This window comes from Gigantopelta aegis, chromosome 8 (genome assembly GCF_016097555.1).
Source record: "Gigantopelta aegis isolate Gae_Host chromosome 8, Gae_host_genome, whole genome shotgun sequence".
In the NCBI taxonomy this organism is placed as follows: domain Eukaryota; kingdom Metazoa; phylum Mollusca; class Gastropoda; order Neomphalida; family Peltospiridae; genus Gigantopelta; species Gigantopelta aegis.
In genome coordinates this window covers 77177475-77201504 of record NC_054706.1, presented here as the reverse complement: position 1 = coordinate 77201504, position 24030 = coordinate 77177475, and the positions used below count along the sequence as shown (strand labels likewise).

Genomic DNA, 24030 nt, shown 5'->3' with positions numbered 1-24030 from the left:
CTCAGGGTCGTATAGCATTGTTGTTGTGCTAGTACTAGGTAAGTATGAATAATAATGAAAATTAGAAACAAATTTTCTAATTTTGATGGACTCTTTTCAGATGGTGGAGGTACATTGTAGCTAAAAATGTGTACTTTTTGTACATTTTTGAAAATGTTGAAAACTGCTCATGCTTCCTAGTAAATTTATGAAAACCAATATTGCATATGAAGATATCTCCACTGTAATATATCTACATCCTAATGTGTTTTGTTATACAAGTATTCAGGGCAGGATGTAGCCCAGTGGTTAAAGCACTCGCTTGATGGGCGGTCACAGTGTGGGATCAGTCCTCGTTGGTGGGCCCATTGGGCTATTTATCATTCCAGCCAGTGCACCATGACTGGTATATCAAAGGCTGTGGTATGTGCTATCCTGTCTGTGGGATGGTGCATTTAAAAGATCCCTTGCTGCTAATGGAAAAATGTAGCATGTTTCCTCTGTAAGACTACATGTATATGACAGAATTACCAAATGTTTGACATCCAGTAGCCGATGTTTTATAAATCAATGTGCTCTAGTGGTGTTGTTAAACAAAACAAACTTTACACAAGTGTTCTGTTTGTTTACAGTGAATATTACGAGCCGGGAGCATTTCTGATAGAGGATGAAGGGATCGTGATCGCAGGACTTCTCGTCGGTCTGAACGTCATCGACTGTAACTTCTGTATTAAGGGGGAAGACTTGGATCAGCCGGTACATACACTCTACAGCTAGTTTTGTACACCACATTTGGTTTTTCACACACTACAGCTGTTGTTAGTTCACACAGTGCATCTACGTTTACACACTAAAGCAGTTTCGCATATAACATCTGTTTCTGCTCACTACTGCTGTTTGATACACCACAGCCGTTTTTGCATACTATAGCCAATTTGCACAATACAGCTGTTTTTGCACACTACAACTCTTTGTATTTTGTACTACAGCTGATTTTGCACACTGTATTTCTTATACTATACTCTTCCAAAAAAGAAACGCAAAAGGGTACAAATGGGTTATAACTCCGATTTTATGTTTCCTACCGGTTCATGCTTTGTGAATATAAGGTCATTGCATGTCCCAAACACATTCCCACGGTTACATTTGATAAAACGCAGCTACTGTACAATAAAGTTCCAAAATGTGAATATTCGCAAAAACGCAGCCACGTGCAAACCATGTCACCACTGCACGTGCGTTGTCTGCATGTGCAACATGAACACCGATAGTATAAAAGTGCAGGGTGTTCGCTTGCCTGGCCTCTGTATCTGGCCGACAGTTGACAATCCAGGACATGCCACGTCTCAGTGAACCGCAGAGAAACAATGCCATCGGCCGACTAGACGCAGGCGAATCCAGAACGGCCGTTGCCAGGGCATTCCATGTGTCCCCAAGCACCATCTCCAGACTGTGGGACCGTTACCAGCAACATGGATCAACACGTGACCTCCCTAGATCCGGTCGACCACGGGTCACTACCCCCGGGCAAGACCGCTACATCCGGGTACGCCACCTTCGGGAACGATTGACAACTGCCACCTCCACAGCCGCAGCAATACCAGGTTTGCGCAGGATATCCGACCAGACCGTACGGAACCGCCTACGTGAGGTAGGAATTCGTGCCAGACGTCCAGTTCGAGGTGTCATCTTAACACCACAACACCGTCGACTCTGACTGCAGTGGTGCCAGATTCATCGACAATGCGATGGAGACAGGTGTGGTTCAGTGACGAGTCCCAATTTCTGCTCCGACGTCATGATGGAAGATGTCGCGTGTATAGGCGTCGTGGTGAACGTTATACGGCAAACTGCGTGCAGGAAGTGGACAGATTCGGCGGGGGTAGTGTCATGGTGTGGGCAGCCATCTCACACACTGGCAGAACTGACCTGGTCCACGTGCAGGGCAACCTGAATGCACATGGTTACATTGACCAGATCCTCCGGCCACACATCGTTCCAGTTATGGCCAACGCCAACGCAGTGTTCCAACATGACAACGCCAGGCCTCACACAGCACGTCTCACAACGGCTTTCCTACAGAACAACAACATTAATGTCCTTCCTTGGCCATCGATATTACCGGATTTGAACCCAATTGAGCATCTATGGGACGAGTTGGACCGACGCCTCCGACAGCGACAACCACAGCCCCAGACCCTGCCCGAGCTGGCAGCAGCCTTGCAGGCCGAGTGGGCCACCATCCCCCGGGACGTCATCCGTACTCTGGTTGCTTCAATGGGCAGGCGGTGCCAGGCAGTTATCAACACACGCGGAGGCCACACCCGGTATTGACTCCAGATGACCTTGACTTTGGTGGTGTGTCCTATCACTTACTCACAATGGACTAGAGTGAATTGTGAACAATCCTGCAACATTTGGTAATTATCGGACTCACCATTCAATAATTAAATCAATTCTCCAAATGTTACGACAATGTGGTTTTGTATTTCTTCTTTTGAAGAGTATATTATAAGTATTACTTATGATTTATGCACACTACAAAGTTTTTACTGATGGTTCTTAAGTCACTAAAACTTGACTGGTGTCTGCAAGATTAGCAAAATTCATATAATATGCAAATGAAGAATTTCATCAAAAAAAATTACCTTCCCAGTTCCTGGGCTTTTGTTTTGTTTTGATTTGGTGTGTGTGTGTGTGTGGTGTTTTTTGGGTTGGAGGTTTAACAGCCTAAAAGACTGTTCTTGCTGCCCTTTTTAAAATAACAATGAAAGTTTGAATGTTTTTTTTGACATTGTTGTTTAGGCACTCACAGTTGTTATCCTTCTACCATATTGTTTAATGGCCTAATATAATCTGGCTGAAAAAGTGTTTTTCTTTGATTTATACATTTATGGTGGCAATGCAGTACATACTTATTATCTGGTATACTTCGTTAAATGGAATGGTTAGCAAAAAAGTCTTTGCCTTTAATAGATTTCAGTTATTCAGTTACATGTAGATATATAATAAATCATAAAGACAGTGTACGGTGGTGTGCAGTACAAACAGTTAGTTCCCTGAACTTGTAGTGGTAAAGTGCCTGCTTGATGCACGGTCGGTTTGGGATCGATCCCCGTCGGTGGGCTCATTGGGCTATTTCTTGCTCCAGCCAGTGCACCACAACTGGTACATCAAAGGCAGTGGTATGTGCTATCCTGTCTGTGGAATGGTGCATATAAAAGATCCCTTGCTTCTAATTGAAAAGAGTAGCCCATGAAGTGGCGACAGGGGGTTTTCTCCATCAATATCTGTGTGGTCCTTCACCATATGTCCGATGCCATATAACTGTAAATAAAATGTGTTGAGTGTGTCGTTAAATAAAACATTTCCTTCCTTTTCCTTGTAACGGTCAGATGAGTCTTTATTAACCTGTGTTTCTCTTGCAGATGGGTGTCATAGATTTTAGTCTCTATCTTAAAGGTTCTTATATTGGAGCTTCTGATGAACAGGACAGGTAATGCAATCACTTTGATAGTTTCTTTAAGCTTAGAATTTACATCAAAAGTCTTTATTACACAGCACAAATACATGTACATATCGACCAGAGCATGTAAATATATTCAAATAATAATTGTTTTGTTATGAAAATGCTAACACTGAAACAAGTTTAAAAAAAAAAAATTGTTACGTATTAGTTAGAATATTAATATGTTTTGGTTTTGAAAGGTTAAATAAATTCCAGCTTGTTATTTCTTTCAGTATGGAGGGTCAATCCAAGATGGCCACCATTCTGGATCAGAAGAACTACCTTGAAGAACTAAACCGACATTTAAAGTAAGATAAACACCAAGTCTTGATATCAAACCCCTGTTGTCAGACTATGATTATGTAACAACTGGTAATACATATTAAGAACAAACTTTTGTTAAATCTTGTGAAACACTAGAATGTATTTTAGAGGATCGAAAGAGTTTGTCAGGAAATATAATTTGGAATTATTTTGTGTATTCAGTTTGTTTTGCTGGGTTGGATACAATTGTTAGTTTTTAACACTGGTGATTGTGTTATAAGTGGTAAGCAATGTAGACGTTATCACTGTGGGAGGTGGGATGTAGCCCAGTCCATGGTATGGAGAAGCATGTATTTAGGTGGTAGGTCGGGTTAAGTATTCACGAAAAGACAAAATTATATCTTCTTTTTTTAAATATTTATTAACAGTATAAGTGTAATAAAAAGCAATTTATTGTGTCTTTCTCTTTGTCTGTATAGTTTTCCTGAATTTTTGTTTTGCAGTGTCTCAAGGTATTAAGCTGAAATTTTGTTTATAGCTTTATCATTTTCTGTTTAAAGATCCAGTTTGACTTCCATGGTGATTTACTAACTGTTTACATAGTTATGGCCGTTTAATATATTCTGTAAAGTGTGTTTTTGTAGCCTGTAACATTTATTGTTTTACTTCAATGCCACCGTAATGAATCTTCAACAAAAGACAGAGTTATGGCCCTTTAACTTATTCTCTAAAGTATTTTATAGCCTATAACATTTGTTTTACTTTAGTGCCACCGTGATGAATCTTCAACAGAAGACAGAGTTATGACCCATGAAGTTATGATATATGAAAATGAGCTTTTCAGACATTTTTTTTCTCAGTTCCTCAAAATACTGAGCTGAAATTTTGTGTATAGCTTTAACATGTACTGTTAGAGATGATGTATGACTTTCATGGTGATTTACATAGCCCTTTAACTTATTCTGTAAAGTGTTGGGGTTTGTTGTAGCCTGTAATATTTATTATTATTCAGTGCCACCGTGACGAATCTTCAACAGAAGATGGAGCACCTGCAGACGACGAACGCGTTAATGAAGGAAGACATGGCGATCGCTAAAAACACCATCCTGATGCTGCAGGATGAGAACGACGCACTGCAGAACGAGAGAGAAAGCATCACTGAGGACCACACCAAGCAGCTTGAGGTGCACTCCTAATAGTCAACTCGATAATAGTCAACTCTGACAATAGTCAACTCTGACAATAGTCGCTGAATAAAGTCTAATTTTTTAAAAACAATACTCATTGAAGTTAAAGTTTGTTTTCTTTAACGACACCACTTGAACACATTGATTTATTAATCATCGGCTATTGGATATGAAACATTTGATGATTTTGACATAGTCTTAGAGAAGAAACCTGCTGCAGTTTTCCATTAGTAGGTAGGGATCTTTTATATGCACCATCCCTCAAACAGGATAGCACATACCACGTCCTTTGATATACCAGTTGTGGTGCACTGGCTTGAACGAGAAATAGTCCAACAGGCCCACCAACGTGGATCGATCCCAGACTGACTGCGAATCAAATTAAAAAAAAACAATATTCATTAAATGAAGTGGCTTGACAAGCATAGGGCAGGCCTACATGTATATTGATGCCTCTTCATGAACTAGCATTACATGCTACATTAAAAAAAAAATTAAAATTAAATGAACAATAAACATAAATAAATCTGTGTGATGTCCCATTAATCATGATATTGTATTACACGGGGGGGGGCATCAGTGGTATAGTATTAACCAAATATCACAACAATCAGTTTTTATCTTATTGTCTAACAGGCATAACGTGTGTAAAGCAAATTTAATAAACAGTCTGGTGGCACTCATCCTCCCCCTATATGTCTATATTTTCTTATAGTGGTGTATAAAGCAGGAAACTGGTTTAAAATGTGTAATATAATGATCTTTTCCTTGTACAGTATCAACATTTATATTGGTGCATAGAGAGGAAACTGGTTTAAAATGTGTAATATAATTATCTTTTCCTTGTACAGTATCAACATTTATATTGGTGCATAGAGAGGAAAGTGGTTTAAAATGTGTAATATAATTATCTTTTCCTTGTACAGTATCAACATTTATATTGGTGCATAGAGAGGAAACTGGTTTAAAATGTGTAATATAATTATCTTTTCCTTGTACAGTATCAACATTTATATTGGTGCATAGAGAGGAAACTGGTTTAAAATGTGTAATATAATTATCTTTTCCTTGTACAGTATCAACATTTATATTGGTGCATAGAGAGGAAAGTGGTTTAAAATGTGTAATATAATTATCTTTTCCTTGTACAGTATCAACATTTATATTGGTGCATAGAGAGGAAACTGGTTTAAAATGTGTAATATAATTATCTTTTCCTTGTACAGTATCAACATTTATATTGGTGCATAGAGAGGAAACTGGTTTAAAATGTGTAACAAGATTAGTGTTTGCTTGCAGGCTGCGAAGGAGGACATCAGTGCTGAGAGAGAGACGTACGAGACGTCTCGAGCCGGGCTTGATACGATGTACGCAGATGCCAAGAAGAGACTGGAAGATGAGACATCACTCCGACTGGTCAGTAATATCAATACTTTTATAATACTCACGGTCGTTCTTTTTAGCAGGGCTAGAAATAGACTGGCAAAAAGCAGTTTTGTTTTTTTAACCTAGCAGCTGAAATAGAAATTCATCTACTAACCCATCCACCAAATCGCTGGTCAGTTTTCAAGTAACAGATGTATATATATAGAGAATAATACATGAGTGGTCGTTAGATACCATTTATCTTACAATGAGTTGTTTATATAGAGAATAATACATGAGTGGCTGTTAGATACCATTTATCTTACAACGAGTTGTTTTAAAATGTATCTAACGAGCAAAAGCGAGTTTGATAGGTTTTTAAACAATGAGTTGTAAGATTAATGGTATTTAACGGACACGAATGTATTATTGTATTTCTTACATATCCTCAAAAAGCATGTTTTAAGCAAAATTTAAAAAAAAATTCGACTCAAAGTTATTTACAGCCCTTGCACTTACGTGTCACAGACAAATAATTGTGAGGTTAACTATACATTACAGTGTAATCATTTCAATTGTGCTGGTTTTTCATTTTATGTATGGCATTTGTGACCTGGTCATCACCTAGGAACAGCCAGTCATGTCTTGAAATTGTTAACAGACGTACATGTGTAAATATGTATGTGTTATAAAAAATATACGAATGATCTTCTCACCAGCGGGTGTGTAAGAAGTATGATTATTTCATTTGCTATTTAGTTTGTGATTCTGTTTTGTTTTAATTTCATAATGCTCTAAAATACATTTCAGAGGTCATAATTTTTCATACACCATCGCAAACTCTCAGCCTGTTGTGTTTTATTTCTAGCAGGCCATAATTTTGTTTCTTATCGGGGCCACAAAACTGCCTTCAGCAATGAAATGAGAGAATCATGAATTACTTTAAATGTAAATAGAATCATTCGTTTCTTTATTAGTACAACATATCTTCAGCAATGTTTACTCTAGCAAAGTGTTCAGCACTTCACTGAACGCATTTAGACTGATGTACATTTTGCAACTAACATTATCAAGGTACACTTTTTATTCCATTGCTACTGTAAGAGAGTTTGCTTATTTTAGTAACTGGTTTAACGTGTCCATATACCACTAGGGTTTCGAACACGCCTATCCCGAGTCCGGCCTCCGATAAGATCGGGGGTCTGACTCGGGACAGGAAGAGAGTTTGCCATTGTTTGTAAGAGAGTTTGCCATTGTTTGTAAGAGTGTTTGTATTTGTTACTGTTCGTAATCACCCGTTCCCAGAGCATTTATCATCAGATATGTGAAATTGTTTTCTGATGTGCAGGTTAACCTGAAATTGATTACTATGATGATGCATAAGTTAACTGCTGCATGAGTGCCATAAATACATTTTAGTTGGAACAGACATTTAAATGGGTATTTGTTTAAAACCTGGTTTTTGAGGTTATGTAAGAAATAGAATACTACATTTGTGTCCGTTGGATAGCAATTCCTTACATCTCATTTAAAAACATATCCGATTCACTTTTGTCATTAGATATTGTGTTTTTTGTTACACAACTCGTTGTAAGATAAATGGTATCCAATGGCCTTTAATGTAGTATTATCTAGGTCATAGTTTGGTAAACAGTTAACCATTGTTTGAAAGCCTTTGCTATAATTTGTGTTTCCTACTGCCTTCAGTGTTTGTAAGAGTGTTTGCTTCTGTCTATAAGAGTGTATGCTTCTGTTTATAAGAATGTTTGCTTCTGTTTGTAATAATGTTTGCTTCTGTTTGTAAAAAAATGTTTGCTTCTGTTTGTAAGAATGTTTGCTTCTGTTTGTAAGAATGTTTGCTTCTGTTTGTAAGAGTGTTTGCTTGTTTTGTACGAGTGTTTCTAAGAGTGTTTTCTGTTGTGACAGGATGTTGAGCGAGAACTAGAGCTCCAGATCGGCATGAAGACTGAGATGGAAGTAGCGTTACAGTTGCTGGAGCGCGACATCCACGAGAAACAGGACAACATCGTGTCACTACGGCAACAGCTGGCAGACATCAAGACCATCAACCAAGAGATGTATACGAAACTCCAGGTATGTGTGGCCCTGCTTTAGTAAACTGAACTGTAGTAATGCAGTTTCACATAATGTGTTGACGACACATCCACTTTGTGTATGCACATTTGTGTGTTGTGTCATTGATGTATTTACACCCAATAACCAATGTATTTTTTGTGCTGGGGTGTCGTTAAACATTCATTCATTCATCCATCCATCCATCCATCCATCCATCCATCCAATCATTCATTCATTCATTCATTCATTCATTCATTCATTCATTCATTCATTCATTCATTCATTCATTCATTCATTCATTCATTCATTCATTCATTCATCCATCCATCCATCCATCCAGTCATTCATTCATTGTGAGAGAGCGAGAAAGAAAACATGTTATAATTTTTATGTGCTTTATATATTTGCATTTTGTGTAAAATACCTTTGTTTATTACACCATTTGACCATTAAATTACAAATCATTTGTTTAAATTATAAATTTGGGCAAATCCAATGTGGTTTTAGTCACTTGGGTGTTTTTAATAACTCAGATCAGAAAAGGTATGCAGGATGCGACTTTAGCAGCATTCCATGCTTCTATGAATCCCAGATTTTGGGTTGGTAGCATAAAATAGTGAGATAAAATGCAAAATATCTATATTGCATCATTTTTACAATTCCAGTGGAATCGTGAATAAAATCACCAAATTCAGTGTCTGGTTTGTAATACGGAAACCATAGTCCTTCCTACACGGAATGCCTTTTTTTATACTATGTTTCCTAAATTGCACACAAAAATTGATTTTATTTGTTGTTATTTCCAAAACATGTTTTCTTTTCTTCTTATGTCAGACTAAATTGAAATTATTTATACAAAAAACATTTCGTAGGAGGATAGGACACATTATACAGGTTACTAATGTTAGTCAGAAGCAGTTGGCTATGGATGTAACACCTTGTTTAGTGAGAAAGGAAAAACTAACTGCTGCCGACACATTTATATGGAGCACTTAACAAGTTTACCTGCCATACAATTAAGAGATAACCATACTGAGTTTTTAGATTTGCGGGTGTTATTGTCTATTTGATCCTACAAATGTCATTTTTGACTAAAGGCGTTAGCCTGAGGTCAAAAATGAAACATTTGCAGGCATCAAATAGACAATAACACCTGCAAATCTAAAACTTCAATATGGACACATAACCGTCCTGACACATAACCGTCCATTGTAAACTGAATTGTTTTTCTACGGAACTAACTGTATATTTGGTATTTCTTGAAAAAAATACCTGGCTATAATCTAACTGCAGACCCTTGAATCATCAACGTCACCTGTTCCAGTTTCTAATGACGTCATGAGCTTTCTGGGTGTTATTTTCATTTGATCCCGGAAAAAGAATGTAATTAACCAATCACAATACAGAACACTCGCCATCAGTTTACAATTTTGAAGAAATGAGTGAACCATTTTGGTATCTGACAAGTGAAATATCACTGTTTACAAGTTTCATAAATATTTGATTGCAGGCAAGTGAGTATACTGTTTTATTTATTACAACCAACTACAACAAAGCCACAACATACCTGCAGAAGCAAGCTGATATTGAAACCTAGTTCTTGTAATTGGGTCACAAGTGATCTACATCACATGTCAACGTCAATGACTTCACAATCAGCAATGATAGTTTAAATTTTGATGCAAAGCTTCCCTTAATTGTCAGTTCAATAAGTGTTGAAATTCACAATAACGACTGAATTGTTGATTGGACCAAGAGTGATTGAGCTGAGTGAGTGAGACTGACTAGATGTGATGCTGACATTTCTACATAGGCTGTCGAAAGAGTAGCAGGTTTACAGAAATGAAGAAGGAACAAACTATTGTAATACATGTACATCGACAACAGACACTTGCTGTACCACCGTTTTGGCTTCGTACACAATAACTATACGACATTGGATAACATATCTTATCATAACTTCAATTCATGGCCATACTTCATAAATGGTACAATTTTTTTTTTTATTACATTAATTTATGCAAATTGGTTAGATAGGTTAGTAATCATTGAGCCAAAAATGTTCAATAGCAATTTGGCATGGTAAGTTTTCAAGTGTTCTGAAAAAGGAAGTGTGAGCACCCAGTTTATTATTGTAGTGAGATGCAAGGTGATGTCATTCAGATACTGATGTCATTATTATTATAGTGAGATGCAAGGTGATGTCATTCAGATACTGATGTCATTATTATTGTAGTGAGATGCAAGGTGATGTCATTCAGATACTGATGTCATTATTATTGTAGTGAGATGCAAGGTGATGTCATTCAGATACTGATGTCATTATTATTGTAGTGAGATGCAAGGTGATGTCATTCAGATACTGATGTCATTATTATTGTAGTGAGATGCAAGGTGATGTCATTCAGATACTGATGTCATTATTATTGTAGTGAGATGCAAGGTGATGTCATTCAGAAACTGATGTCATTATTATTGTAGTGAGATGCAAGGTGATGTCATTCAGATACTGATGTCATTATTATTGTAGTGAGATGCAAGGTGATGTCATTCAGAAACTGATGTCATTATTATTGTAGTGAGATGCAAAGTGATGTCATTCAGATACTGATGTCATTATTATTGTAGTGAGTTGCAAGGTGATGTCATTCAGATACTGATGTCATTATAATTAAACACACTACTGTGCCAGTCTGTGCATGCCAATATTAAACTAGTTGAATATTGAGTATATTGTTCTGATAGGAGATTTTTTAAAGGTGGTGGTTTACAAATTCCTAAAAAGGGCAAGTTAAAGTTTGTCGAAGGCAAATGAGCTGAGCAAGATCAAGGGGTGGGGGGCATGCTTCCTGGAAATGTTTTAAATACAGATGCTGAGAGACATGTTTTCGGGACAGTTTAGTGTTTTATATTGTGGATGATGAATTTTTTAACAAAGTCATTAAAAGGGGTACTTCAAATGAGTGGGGGTGGGGGGTCAAAGGACCCATGTCACCCTTTCTAGATTCACCAATGAATTTTATTGGTTATCAGTACAAGATCATTTTACCATTTGTCATTTCTGTGAGTTTTATTCACTGGTACCTGTAAGGATATTAATTACAAGTAGCAAATAGTAATAAATTTGACAATCAAAACAGCTGAAAGTGAAAGTTCCATAGCCTGGTTCTCACACCCAGTGTGAGATCTTGAGATGTCACTTTTAGATCCAAGCTAATAACTCAGTTCTGAATACTTCTGAAGTCAATAACAACATTCAAAGTAACTTGTGGAAAAATAAAGAACAAACTGCTGTAAACGAAACTGTGTACGCTACTTTTGGTTGAAAACAGTTGAAAGAATGCACTTTATAAACAAAGTGTTTGATATATCTACAAAATTTAATCAAGTGTTAAAAAGACTAAAGGTAGGCCATAGGAATCATTTACGTCAGTGGATTCATTGGCTTAATTTGTGATAGGTCACGGGAATCATTCACCTCGGTGGATTCATTGAGTTACCTCCCATTGCAACAGCACTCTTATACATAAGTACTTATTATAAAAGATGACTTGATGCAGATAAAAGTGAATAGCTAGTTGATATGACAGCATTGTCGTCTCTAATTGCAGTTGATTAGGTTATGTGTTAGTGTGTCATTACACATACCTTTTCCTTTCCTATTATGTGGTTACTAAGAAACATCAAAAAGGCAATTCCACACTTCACTAAACAGTAATGTATTAAAAAATAAACTTTGTCATTTTTTTTTTTTAATTTAAAGGGACATTCCTGAGTTTGCTCCATTGTAAAATGTTTCAGACTAATAAAATATGTCTACATTTAAATTTACATACATGTATTAAGTATATTTTCTTGTTTAGAATATCATTGTCTGTATATTCAATGGGTTTCTGGTCATCTTAATATTTGTATGAAGCCCAATCTGGATTCTGTCTTCAAATAATTTTGTATGTACGAAAAAAAGCATATTTTAGGAAATTAAATTAAATTTAACCTAGTACAAGTATTAGAACTATCAGAAACACGTTTAATATACAGCCACTAATATTTTATGCAGAAAAATATATTTGATATGTAATTACAATCGTTAAAAAGTCTCTGTTAGTTGATAACATCTTAAATATTGCAGGAAACTCAGGAATGTCCCTTTAAGACTTGAGGCTGTCAACTTTCCACATGAATATGCCATATAGTGTTTGGTCATTTGAATGGTCATTTGAACAGTTGCTTATCAATGTCATTGAAGTTACAATTTTAACTTAGGGAGGAGACACACACAAAATCACCCCTCTGGAAAATGTCTAATTGAAAATGACAATATCAGCATTAACTAACTTCTGACAACATCTTTGTTGGCTCATCATTCTTTTCGAGTTTTCAAAAGTGATAGATGAATATTTGTTCTTGCTTCATCAAAAACAAACCAAAAAAACTGCAAAATAGAATCAAGGTGTGAAATGTTTTTATTAATTCCAACTCCGTCTATTAACCAGTCAGCACAATGGCTTCTCTTCAGGTCCTGCTCAAACAGGTGTGAAAAATACTTCTTACATGTATGAACTTTGTTTGTACGGTGTATATCTACATCTATGAATGAGAAAAAAAATCATTTGCCTGTTCATTTGTAGGCCGGTTATATTTTGTTAGCCTTGTAGTACGTTTTTTTTGTCAGTGGCAGAGTTGATGCTTATCTTAAGAAGTGAACTTCTCAAGTGACTAAACTTCAAACACAGCAAACGGTTCACTTATAACAGTAATTGTGAAACAAGACTATCTTTTTAATAATGTCAGTTTTGGCACTTTATGATTGTTAATTTTATAAACATGCAACAATAATATAACAGAAAAGATACAAATAATTTTGTATGTGTAAAGTCCATTTTTTGTGTTATCTTGGTGTTTTTTATTCAGTCGAAAACCATAATATTTGGTGGTATAGTGTACTGTAGAAGACGGATCGGCACTTGTATCACAATAGATGATTTATTCAGACAGAGCATGCACATACTGGATTCGATTATTCTGATCAAATTACTTCCACCGTTTGTCATCAACCTGGCCTTCTATCTTCTTTGTATTCTCGTACTGGTTCTGAAACAGCAATTATATCACATACTGCTTGAAATTTTTTATACAGAACAGCTGAGTCATGTGCTAAAATATTTAATTCCTGTAATAAAATAATACATTTATTTTAAACATGGCACTAGATGGTTTTGAAGGCAAATTAAAATTTAATTATGTGAATTTTTTATCTTCCAAAATTTTCAAATACTGCTACTGCAGTAATTATAATAACATACTTTTATTGTTTCGAAAGATATTTTCTAGATAAGATATGTTTCGAAAGAAAAACTAAATTATGATTATGGTGATTACATCATATTTTGAAAAAAACTAAATTCTGTAGCAAATTGCAGAGTATGGTTATGAAAAAACAATTTGAATATGGTTAATACATTGTATAATTAATCATAAAAATTCCATATCACATTAAAACTCATTGTATAATTGCTGAATGTAAATATGCATCCATATATGAAATGTAAATATACATGTAATTTAATTCAATATTTATGTTACCTCTGAAAAGCGAGGTATAAAGGAAGATTTTCTGACGCATGATGATGTCAATTTCATTACATCTTTCTGAAAAAGAAAAAAGTAGACAATTTCACACCCGAGATGGGACTTGAGATAGACCTGCCCAAATCTTCTGTGGGATATGGGCATGTTATTAGAGGTCCATGTCCACACACTTTCACATACACTACCTGTTTTGGGGTGGGGTTGTTAATATCACTTCATTATTACACATGCAGACCTTCAACTAAAGCTGGTATTGAAATTTCAGTTTTGATATCTGTATCAGTATTTTGTAGGTGATTTGCCTTATTATTGGTATGGTATTCAGCATTGATACTATATTATTAGTAATAATAATAATAATAATAATAATATAAAATCTGAGCTAGGCATAATTCATATTGAGTACAGTACATATTATATATGTACTCCTTCGCCATTTCCTCAAGCTGTTCTCATGTGTCTATGTTGGCTTCCTTGTGATTGTACAGAATGGGTTTTTATTTCAGATTGGATGTATTGTCATACTAGTAGTTGGTTACTATTTTTTATGTGCACAGCATACATATTTTCCTGTCAATTTGTTGGAAATATATGATGACCATATATTCTTCTTGTCAACCATTTTGTGTTAAAGTAATGTCATTGTATATACATATATATTTGTATATATGTATTAGTTAATGGTTGGAATATTTTCAATAGCAAAACTACAGTATTTTGATAAATGCTTGGTCTGGTAAGTCTGTATTGACACCAGTACTGAATGATATACAGATATGTAGTGTGTAACTACCCCATGAGGTGGGATGTAGCACAGTGGTAAAGCACTCACTTGATGCAAGGTTGGTCTGGTAAGTCTGTATTGACACTATACCAGTACTGAATGATATACAGATATGTAGTGTGTAACTACCCCATGAGGTGGGATGTAGCACAGTGGTAAAGCACTCACTTGATGCAAGGTTGGTCTGGTAAGTCTGTATTGACACTATACCAGTACTGAATGATATACAGATATGTAGTGTGTAACTACCCCATGAGGTGGGATGTAGCACAGTGGTAAAGCACTCACTTGATGCAAGGTTGGTCTGGTAAGTCTGTATTGACACTATACCAGTACTGAATGATATACAGATATGTAGTGTGTAACTACCCCATGAGGTGGGATGTAGCACAGTGGTAAAGCACTCACTTGATGCAAGGTTGGTCTGGTAAGTCTGTATTGACACTATACCAGTACTGAATGATATACAGATATGTAGTGTGTAACTACCCCATGAGGTGGGATGTAGCACAGTGGTAAAGCACTCACTTGATGCAAGGTTGGTCTGGTAAGTCTGTATTGACACCAGTACTGAATGATATACAGATATGTAGTGTGTAACTACCCCATGAGGTGGGATGTAGCACAGTGGTAAAGCACTCACTTGATGCAAGGTTGGTCTGGTAAGTCTGTATTGACACTATACCAGTACTGAATGATATACAGATATGTAGTGTGTAACTACCCCATGAGGTGGGATGTAGCACAGTGGTAAAGCACTCACTTGATGCAAGGTTGGTCTGGTAAGTCTGTATTGACACTATACCAGTACTGAATGATATACAGATATGTAGTGTGTAACTACCCCATGAGGTGGGATGTAGCACAGTGGTAAAGCACTCACTTGATGCAAGGTTGGTCTGGTAAGTCTGTATTGACACTATACCAGTACTGAATGATATACAGATATGTAGTGTGTAACTACCCCATGAGGTGGGATGTAGCACAGTGGTAAAGCACTCACTTGATGCAAGGTTGGTCTGGTAAGTCTGTATTGACACCAGTACTGAATGATATACAGATATGTAGTGTGTAACTACCCCATGAGGTGGGATGTAGCACAGTGGTAAAGCACTCACTTGATGCAAGGTTGGTCTGGTAAGTCTGTATTGACACTATACCAGTACTGAATGATATACAGATATGTAGTGTGTAACTACCCCATGAGGTGGGATGTAGCACAGTGGTAAAGCACTCACTTGATGCAAGGTTGGTCTGGTAAGTCTGTATTGACACTATACCAGTACTGAATGATATACAGATATGTAGTGTGTAACTACCCCATGAGGTGGGATGTAGCACAGTGGTAAAGCACTCACTTGATGCAAGGTTGGTTTGGTAAGTCTGTATTGACACTATACCAGTACTGAATGATATACAGATATGTAGTGTGTAACTACCCCATGAGGTGGGATGTAGCACAGTGGTAAAGCACTCACTTGATGCAAGGTTGGTTTGGAATTAATCCCCGTCAGTGGGCCCATTGGGCTATCTCTCGTTCTAGCCCGTGCACCACGACTGGTATATCAAAGGCTGTGGTATGTGCTATCCTGTTTGTGGGGTGGTGCATATAAAAGATCCCTTGCTACTAATGAAAAAATGTAGCGGGTTTCCACTCTATGTGTCTGACATCCAATAGCTGATGATTAATAAATCAGTGTGCTCTAGTGGTGTCGTTAAACAAAACAAACTTTTGAACTACCCCACTGTACCTTTAGCCTGATTGAGACATAATGAAGGGGAATGGAAAGAAACTGTATTAACATGCCCACATCCTTTCGGTTCAGGCACGCCCACCATGGACTCGGGTTCTGACTTCGCCAGTCATCGATTCCGTGGCGGAGGGGATGGGATTTGGGAGGGAGTAGTATGATGGGGACAATTTCTAAATTTAGATGGTAAGACCAGATTGTAAATAACCTAAAACAGGGGACATAATGAATACCATACTGGTAAGACCAGATTGTAAATAACCTAAAACAGGGGACATAATGAATACCATACTGGTGGTATATTGTAACTGACAACGTTTCCCTTGTACCTCTGCATCAAACCTTCCCTGTAGTGTTTCTCACAAGAGCTATCAGTTACACAAATAGGTTACTTTAGACTTTGTTGCTCAACTGTTCAATCAGTGATTTTACTTAACATGATGAGCTCCATGCCATTGTTCCCCCACTCTGTCCAGTTTTTCCTATTCAGTTTGCTATCAACATCCACAGTCCATTGTCTCCATCTGTGACTGGTGTTTATCTCATTAATATCTTACATTTTTTAGATTAGGGGTGAGTAAATTGACTAAGTGCTCAAATCTCAAATGGTTCCATTTTGCAAAATAATGCAAGGTTACATGGAATAAATCACCATGAAAGTCCAACATGATCTGTAACAGTACATGATAAAGCTATTCACAAAATTTTAGCTAAATATCTTGAGGCATTGCCAAAAAAAGTATCAGGAAAACATATTTTTAGATCTTGATCCTAATTTCCGGAGCCCTGGGTAAAACACCAGGAAAGTCAAACTTGATCTGTAACAGTACATGCCAAAGTTTGACAAAAATGTTCAGCTCAATATCATTGAGGAATTGTACAAAACAAAGTAGTGGAAACCTTTATGTGGGATAGATGAACAGACAGACACAAGGATGGTCACAAAACCTGTTAGATCAGTAGGTGACTATAACAAGCTTGGTAATCATGGAGATACACAGAATACTGAATACTTGAAGACTGTAGGTCAGACTACACAGATGGTGCTTAGATGTTCACTTTCTGTCACACAATATACACTAATTTACACTAATTTACAAGTATTTCAAGAAACAAAGGAAAGAAGAAAAAACACATACAACAGTATAATACAATAAAACAGATATTCTAAATATAATTTTTTTAAATGCTGAGGTGCAAATATTCCTTTCTTTTTTCAAACCAAGTATCTTTTGTACATGTAGTTCACTTTGTCATTCAGTTTGTGCATGTGAACCGAGTTCACTCACAGGGCATCTTGGCTAGTAGTGATGTGTTGGCAGCAAGAAGAATCAATACTTACAACAAGGGTCCTGCTAAACTGGTTGACCAATCCCTCTACTGCCATTCCACACTCCTCCCTCAGGTGCCTCTCTTCAATGGTGTCGGCATTCCGTTTGCCTCCCGCGTGCCACCAATTGCTGTAGTGGTACTGTGTACTGCAAGGGTGTACTGCTAGCATCAGCGTCACGAGGAGGCAGACCAGCTTGGACATTGTTAGAGATGGCATTTTCATGGTAGTTGCTTGTCCTGAGGGGATGGATGGATGAATGAATGAATGAATGAATGAATGAATGAATGAATAAATGTTTTAACGACACCCCAGCACAAAAATACATTGGCTATCAGGTGTTAAACAGTGGTAAAAATATTAATGAATGGATGATCAACATGGGCTCATTGAGCTATTTCTCATTCCAGCCAGTGAACCTCGAATGGAACCTCGAAATGTATTTATTACCCATATTGTTACAAATATCTTGGTACATATCAAAGTGATACGTCCCACTAGAACGCCAACACTTACAACCTTTCAGGAACATCGACCAGACGAGTTGAGTGATATAGATTAACATCGATTTAGGGTAATGAAAAGGATATTAAACTCGCTACCATTTTGTATCATGTTTATGTCCCTCGTGTAATAATTTTCATTGTCACTTGCTAAAGCTTGTGACAACTGAAAATGATTTTACTTAGGACATAAACATAATACAAAATGAAAGCTTGTTTAATATCCTATAATTACTATACTGTCTGTGGGATGGGGCATGTAAAAGATCCCTTGCTACTAATGGAAAAATATAATGGGTTTCCTCTCTAACTACATATGTCAAATTACCAAATGTTTGACATCCAATAACTGATTAATAAATAAATGTGCTCTAGTGGAGTTGTTAAATAAAAGAACCTTTTTGATGATCAACATCAATATAAAAATTCCAGTGATAAATTAAAACACAGTGCAAAGGATAAATATCACAAGTATTTTAAAATGTTCAAGTATATAAATATTATAGGAAAGTATACTAAAATTAAGAATACTAGAATAAAGTCAACATATTGTAAAAAGTTTGAAATATTATGTATAAATAAAATGTATTAATGTTCAGTTGTTATCTCGTAGTATTTTATATTACTGAAATAATTATACACTTGGAGTTATAAAAAATGAATATGATAATTTTTTACATTCGTAGAAATATGAAGCACAAGACCATTTTACACACTTACATATGAATGGCTTCACACTAAATGGCTACACCATTCATACAGTGTGTAATGTTTTAAACTATTTTTTATAAATAGTAATTAATTTTAAACTTTTGTATTTGTTGTTAAAATATTTAATTTCAAAACATTTGATGCAACGTAATGTATTAAACCGTACCAAAGTGATGACTAAATTATAATGAATATATTGTATGTAGGCCTATCATTTGTTTCAGCTTGGATCAAATAATGAATGAATGTTTAACGACAACCCCCAGTACAAAAAATACATCGGCTATTGGGTCCATGGGCGGATCCAGGAAATATTTTTAGGGGGGGACCAAAAAAGAAGGGCACATTGACTCGTCAAAAGGGCACCTTACTACAAGTTTTGATATTTACAATTAATATGAATTCCTACAGTTCTACGTCATAATATACTAGCAATAATGAAGTAAATTGGCGTCACTCGCGTTAGAACCTCAATGGGGCCCCATTGAGACTCAATAACACAGACACATATCTGCAAGCTTGCGCATGTACACGAAAATCTTGATTTCATTTATCTACAATATAATTATTGTTTACTTAAAAAAAAAAAAATTCTACAAACAAAAAGGGCACTTGGACATTTTGAGGGCACTTGAACAATTTTTTGGGGGGATGCGTCCCCCTGGTCCCCCCCTTGGATCCGCCCATGTGGGTGTCAAACTAATTCAAATAATGTATTTGGAAAATAGATACCGGTACTCAGTAATTGGTATGAATATTAACTGATTAAAAGTAAGTAGAAGAGTATGCAGTGGCTTCAGTTTGGTAGGTGTATTAATATTATTGATAGAATATTTATTATCATTGTTAGCAGAAATTATCTTTTTATGTAACTAACTTTTGGAAAGATATTTATAGGCCAGTAGGCTGTTAGCCATTTCACTTCATGTTTGACATGTATATTATTTTAATAATAAATAAAAAAATTAATGTCCACTTTTCAGTTGTCAAATATTATTTTAAAAACAGTTTACAAATTAAAAGTTTTGTTTCAGTGTTGATACAATGTATTCACAGTTGCTCCAAATATTTGCTCGATCATAAGTTGATGTCATGTATACAAACTAAAAAATGCTAAATTAAATTTATAAAATGAAGTTACTAGGTGACCATATATGTTTTATATTCAAATATATACCAAAACTAAGAAAATTTAATTCACAAAAAAAAAAATCACATTTACTCAAAATATTTCAGCTGAATTATAAGTTTACTGTATGTGATTTAAAATTTGTATTTTTGCAAATTAAAATTTTTAAAATGAAGTGACAAGTTACTAAAAGTATTTGTAATAAAAATAAGTCTGTTTAAAACCACAAAGTAAAATTCTCAACATTTCATCGACAAAATGTTGACATTGTCAAGAAAAAACTAAACACAAAACAGTGAGAACAGCATTTAAAACCAGGAGTATAAAAACAGTTTAAAAAAACAATAACTAGAATTAAAAGGATAATCACATGACAAGATGAGCTGACTGCATGACTTAAAATATTTGATAAATAATAAGTTTGTAAAACAAACTAAAAGAAACCAAAGCCAATTGATAACTTGAAAGTTACTCACCAGTTAAAATTCCTGATCTCCTCACAGAGTTTTCCTGAAATAACAAGATCAGGCCTCTAGGTGGTTTCACTTTTATAGGAAAATCTCAGCTCCGATAAAAGTTAAGATTTAATGAGAAAGAAAATTAAGGAAATGACTATACTCTTAGCCTTACAGCTGTATGATTTTCACCTGTAAGTAAATTATCCTGTGATGTTTTGCATGCGGAGGGTTTGCCTCCAGACTCTGGGGGCTTCCAGAGATTGATGATGGTCGACAGATGACAGAATGAGACAGATTTTCGAGAGGATGGAATCGCGAAGGATTCAATCGTAATTACATGCTCACTCTTCCTCCAGCCGTTAACTTGACAAATGCTAACAAACAGGAAAAGTCAGACAACTCTCAGTTGGTTATTTTCAGTGTTTTGTGTTTTACAATAAGATGTAGTTGTGTAGGAGTCGGCGTAGACCCCCATTTCATCATTACATCTGGTTGTTGTAAAGGGAAATTAGTTTCTTTTTCTTCGTGGGTAAAGTTGTGTTGTTTTTCTTAATTTTGTTAGGTGGGTTTTTTTTTATATATAGTAATGGTAATGAATGAATGGTTTGTGGGAGGGTGCATAATTCTTCTCTTTTTTTTCTTTTTTCTGTTTTTGTCCAAGTTAGATTATTGTCGGATCAGTTTTATTTTTATCTAAAGTAGATAATTATTTTAGCCATGATTAAATTTCTTGCTTTTGAGTTCACATTTTGGTGGAAAGGGAAAAAAAGAAGTGAGAATTAGCTTTGTAGTTTTCTGCTGATATTATTCAGAAGATATTTATTATTGTAGGGTCTTTTTTCGTAAGACTTTTTATTATTGATAAGAGTTATGTGTTGGGTGTTAAATTGGTTTGGTGTGTGATATGGTGTGCTGCAAATGATGTTGTGCATTTGTTGTGATGGGGGTGGGACGTAGCCCAGTGGTAAAGCGCCCGCCTGATGCGTGGTCAGTCTAGAATCGATTCCCTTCAGTGGACCCATTGGGCTATTTCTCGTTCCAGCCAATACTCCACAACTGGTGTAACAAAGGCCGTGGTACATGTATGTACTATCCTGTCTGTGGGATGGTGCATAAAAAAGATCCCTTGCTGCTAATCGAAAAGAATAGCCCATGAAGTGGCGACAGTGGGTTTCCTATCAATATCTGTGTGGACCTTAACCATAAGTCTGATGCCATATAACTGTAAATAAAATGTGTTGAGTGCATTGTTAAATAAAACATTTCCTTTCTTTATTTCTTGTTGTGTAGGGGACTGGACGTAGCCCAGTGGTAAAGCACTTGCCATGATGCACGGTCAGTTAAAGCTATATCAAAGGCTTTAGTATGTGCTGTCCTGTCTTTGGGATGGTGCATATAAAAAATCCCTTGCTACTAATGGAAAAATATCTCGCGGCTTTCCTCTAAGACCATGACAAAATGACCAAATGTTTGTCATCCAGTAGCCAGTGGTTAATAAATCAGTGTGCTCTAGTGGTGTCATTAAACAAAATGACCAAATGTTTGACATCCAATAGCCAGTGGTTAATAAATCAGTGTGCTCTAGTGGTGTCATTAAACAAAATGACCAAATGTTTGACATCCAATAGCCAGTGGTTAATAAATCAATGTGCTCTAGTGGTGTCATTAAACAAAATGACAAATGTTTGACATCCAATAGCCAGTGGTTAATAAATCAGTGTGCTCTAGTGGTGTCATTAAACAAAATGACCAAATGTTTGACATCCAATAGCCAGTGGTTAATAAATCAGTGTGCTCTAGTGGTGTCATTAAACAAAATGACCAAATGTTTGACATCCAATAGCCAGTGGTTAATAAATCAGTGTGCTCTAGTGGTGTCATTAAACAAAATGACCAAATGTTTGACATCCAATAGCCAGTGGTTAATAAATCAGTGTGCTCTAGTGGTGTCATTAAACAAAATGACCAAATGTTTGACATCCAGTAGCCAGTGGTTAATAAATCAATGTGCTCTAGTGGTGTCATTAAACAAAATGACCAAATGTTTGACATTCAACAGCCAGTGGTTAATAAATCAGTGTGCTCTAGTGGTGTCATTAAACAAAATGACCAAATGTTTGACATCCAATAGCCAGTGGTTAATAAATCAGTGTGCTCTAGTGGTGTCATTAAACAAAATGACCAAATGTTTGACATCCAATAGCCAGTGGTTAATAAATCAAAACCTTTTTGGTTGTGTGTGTAGAAATATAATATTGGAAGGAAGGAAGGAAATGTTTTATTTAACGACGCACTCAACACATTTATTTACGGTCAGACATGGTTAAGGACCACACAGTTATTGAGCGAGGAAACCCGCTGTCACCACTTCATGAGCTACTCTTTTCAATTAGCAGCAAGAGATCTTTTATCATCCCACAGACAGGATAGCACATACCACGGCCTTTGATATACCAGTCGTGCACTTGCTGGACCACACATCAAGCAAGCGCTTTACCACTGGGCTATGTCCTGCCCCAAATATAATATTGGGTGAATGTGTTCAGCATGCAGAGATCACAGCTCTCCAAATAACTGTATTTTAACAACACATTGTTTGCATCAACTTTCACTTGTTCAAGAGGTTGGATCTAGCTCAGTCGGTAGAGTGCTCGTCATAGGATCGAACCACCCCAGTTGACCCACTCTCTGAGTTTTTCCCCCATACCAACCAGTGCCCCACAACTGGTATATCAAAGGCCATGGTGTATGCTATCCTGCCTGTGGTAAAATGCATATATAAAGATTTGTTGCTGCTGATGGAAAATATAGAGGGTTTCCCTTAAAACTAACAAATAAAAAATTTCAAATGTTTGAAATCCAATAGCCGATGATTAATAAATCAGTGCACTCTAGTGGTGGTGTTAAACAAAACCTTTATCATTCATTAGCTATTTTCCTTTGTACTGGGATGTTCTATAATTATTCATTCAGTAATGTTTAATGTGTGAACATTCATTCATTCAATAATTTTTAACATATATAACATTCATTCAGTAATATTTAAGGTATGTAACATTCATTCAGTAATGTTTAACATGTATAACATTAATTCATTCAGTTAGTCAGTAATATTTAAAGTGTGTAACATTCATTCAGTAATGTTTAACATGTATAACATTCATTCATTCAGTCAGTCAGTCAGTCAATAATATTTAAAGTGTGTAACATTCATTCAGTAATATTTAACATGTATAACATTCAGTCAGTCAGTCAGTAATATTTAAAGTGTGTAACATTCATTCAGTAATGTTTAACATGTATAACATTCAGTCAGTCAGTCAGTCAGTAATATTTAAAGTGTGTAACATTCATTCAGTAATGTCTAATGTGTGTAAGATTGATTCATTCAGT

General features: G+C 36.0%; 1 protein-coding gene across 3 annotated transcripts in view; it reads left to right on the top strand.

Moving 5' to 3' along the window:
* The window catches only part of LOC121378813 (RUN and FYVE domain-containing protein 2-like), a 74235-nt gene that overhangs the window by 33193 nt on the left and 17012 nt on the right, over window positions 1-24030 (top strand). For all 3 annotated transcript variants that reach the window (XM_041507140.1, XM_041507138.1, XM_041507141.1), the window contains exons 5-10: window positions 612-735; window positions 3408-3475; window positions 3721-3795; window positions 4764-4935; window positions 6238-6354; window positions 8230-8397. In XM_041507140.1, the coding sequence (XP_041363074.1) occupies window positions 612-735; window positions 3408-3475; window positions 3721-3795; window positions 4764-4935; window positions 6238-6354; window positions 8230-8397 (724 nt within the window). The remainder of the gene's footprint in view (window positions 1-611; window positions 736-3407; window positions 3476-3720; window positions 3796-4763; window positions 4936-6237; window positions 6355-8229; window positions 8398-24030) is intronic.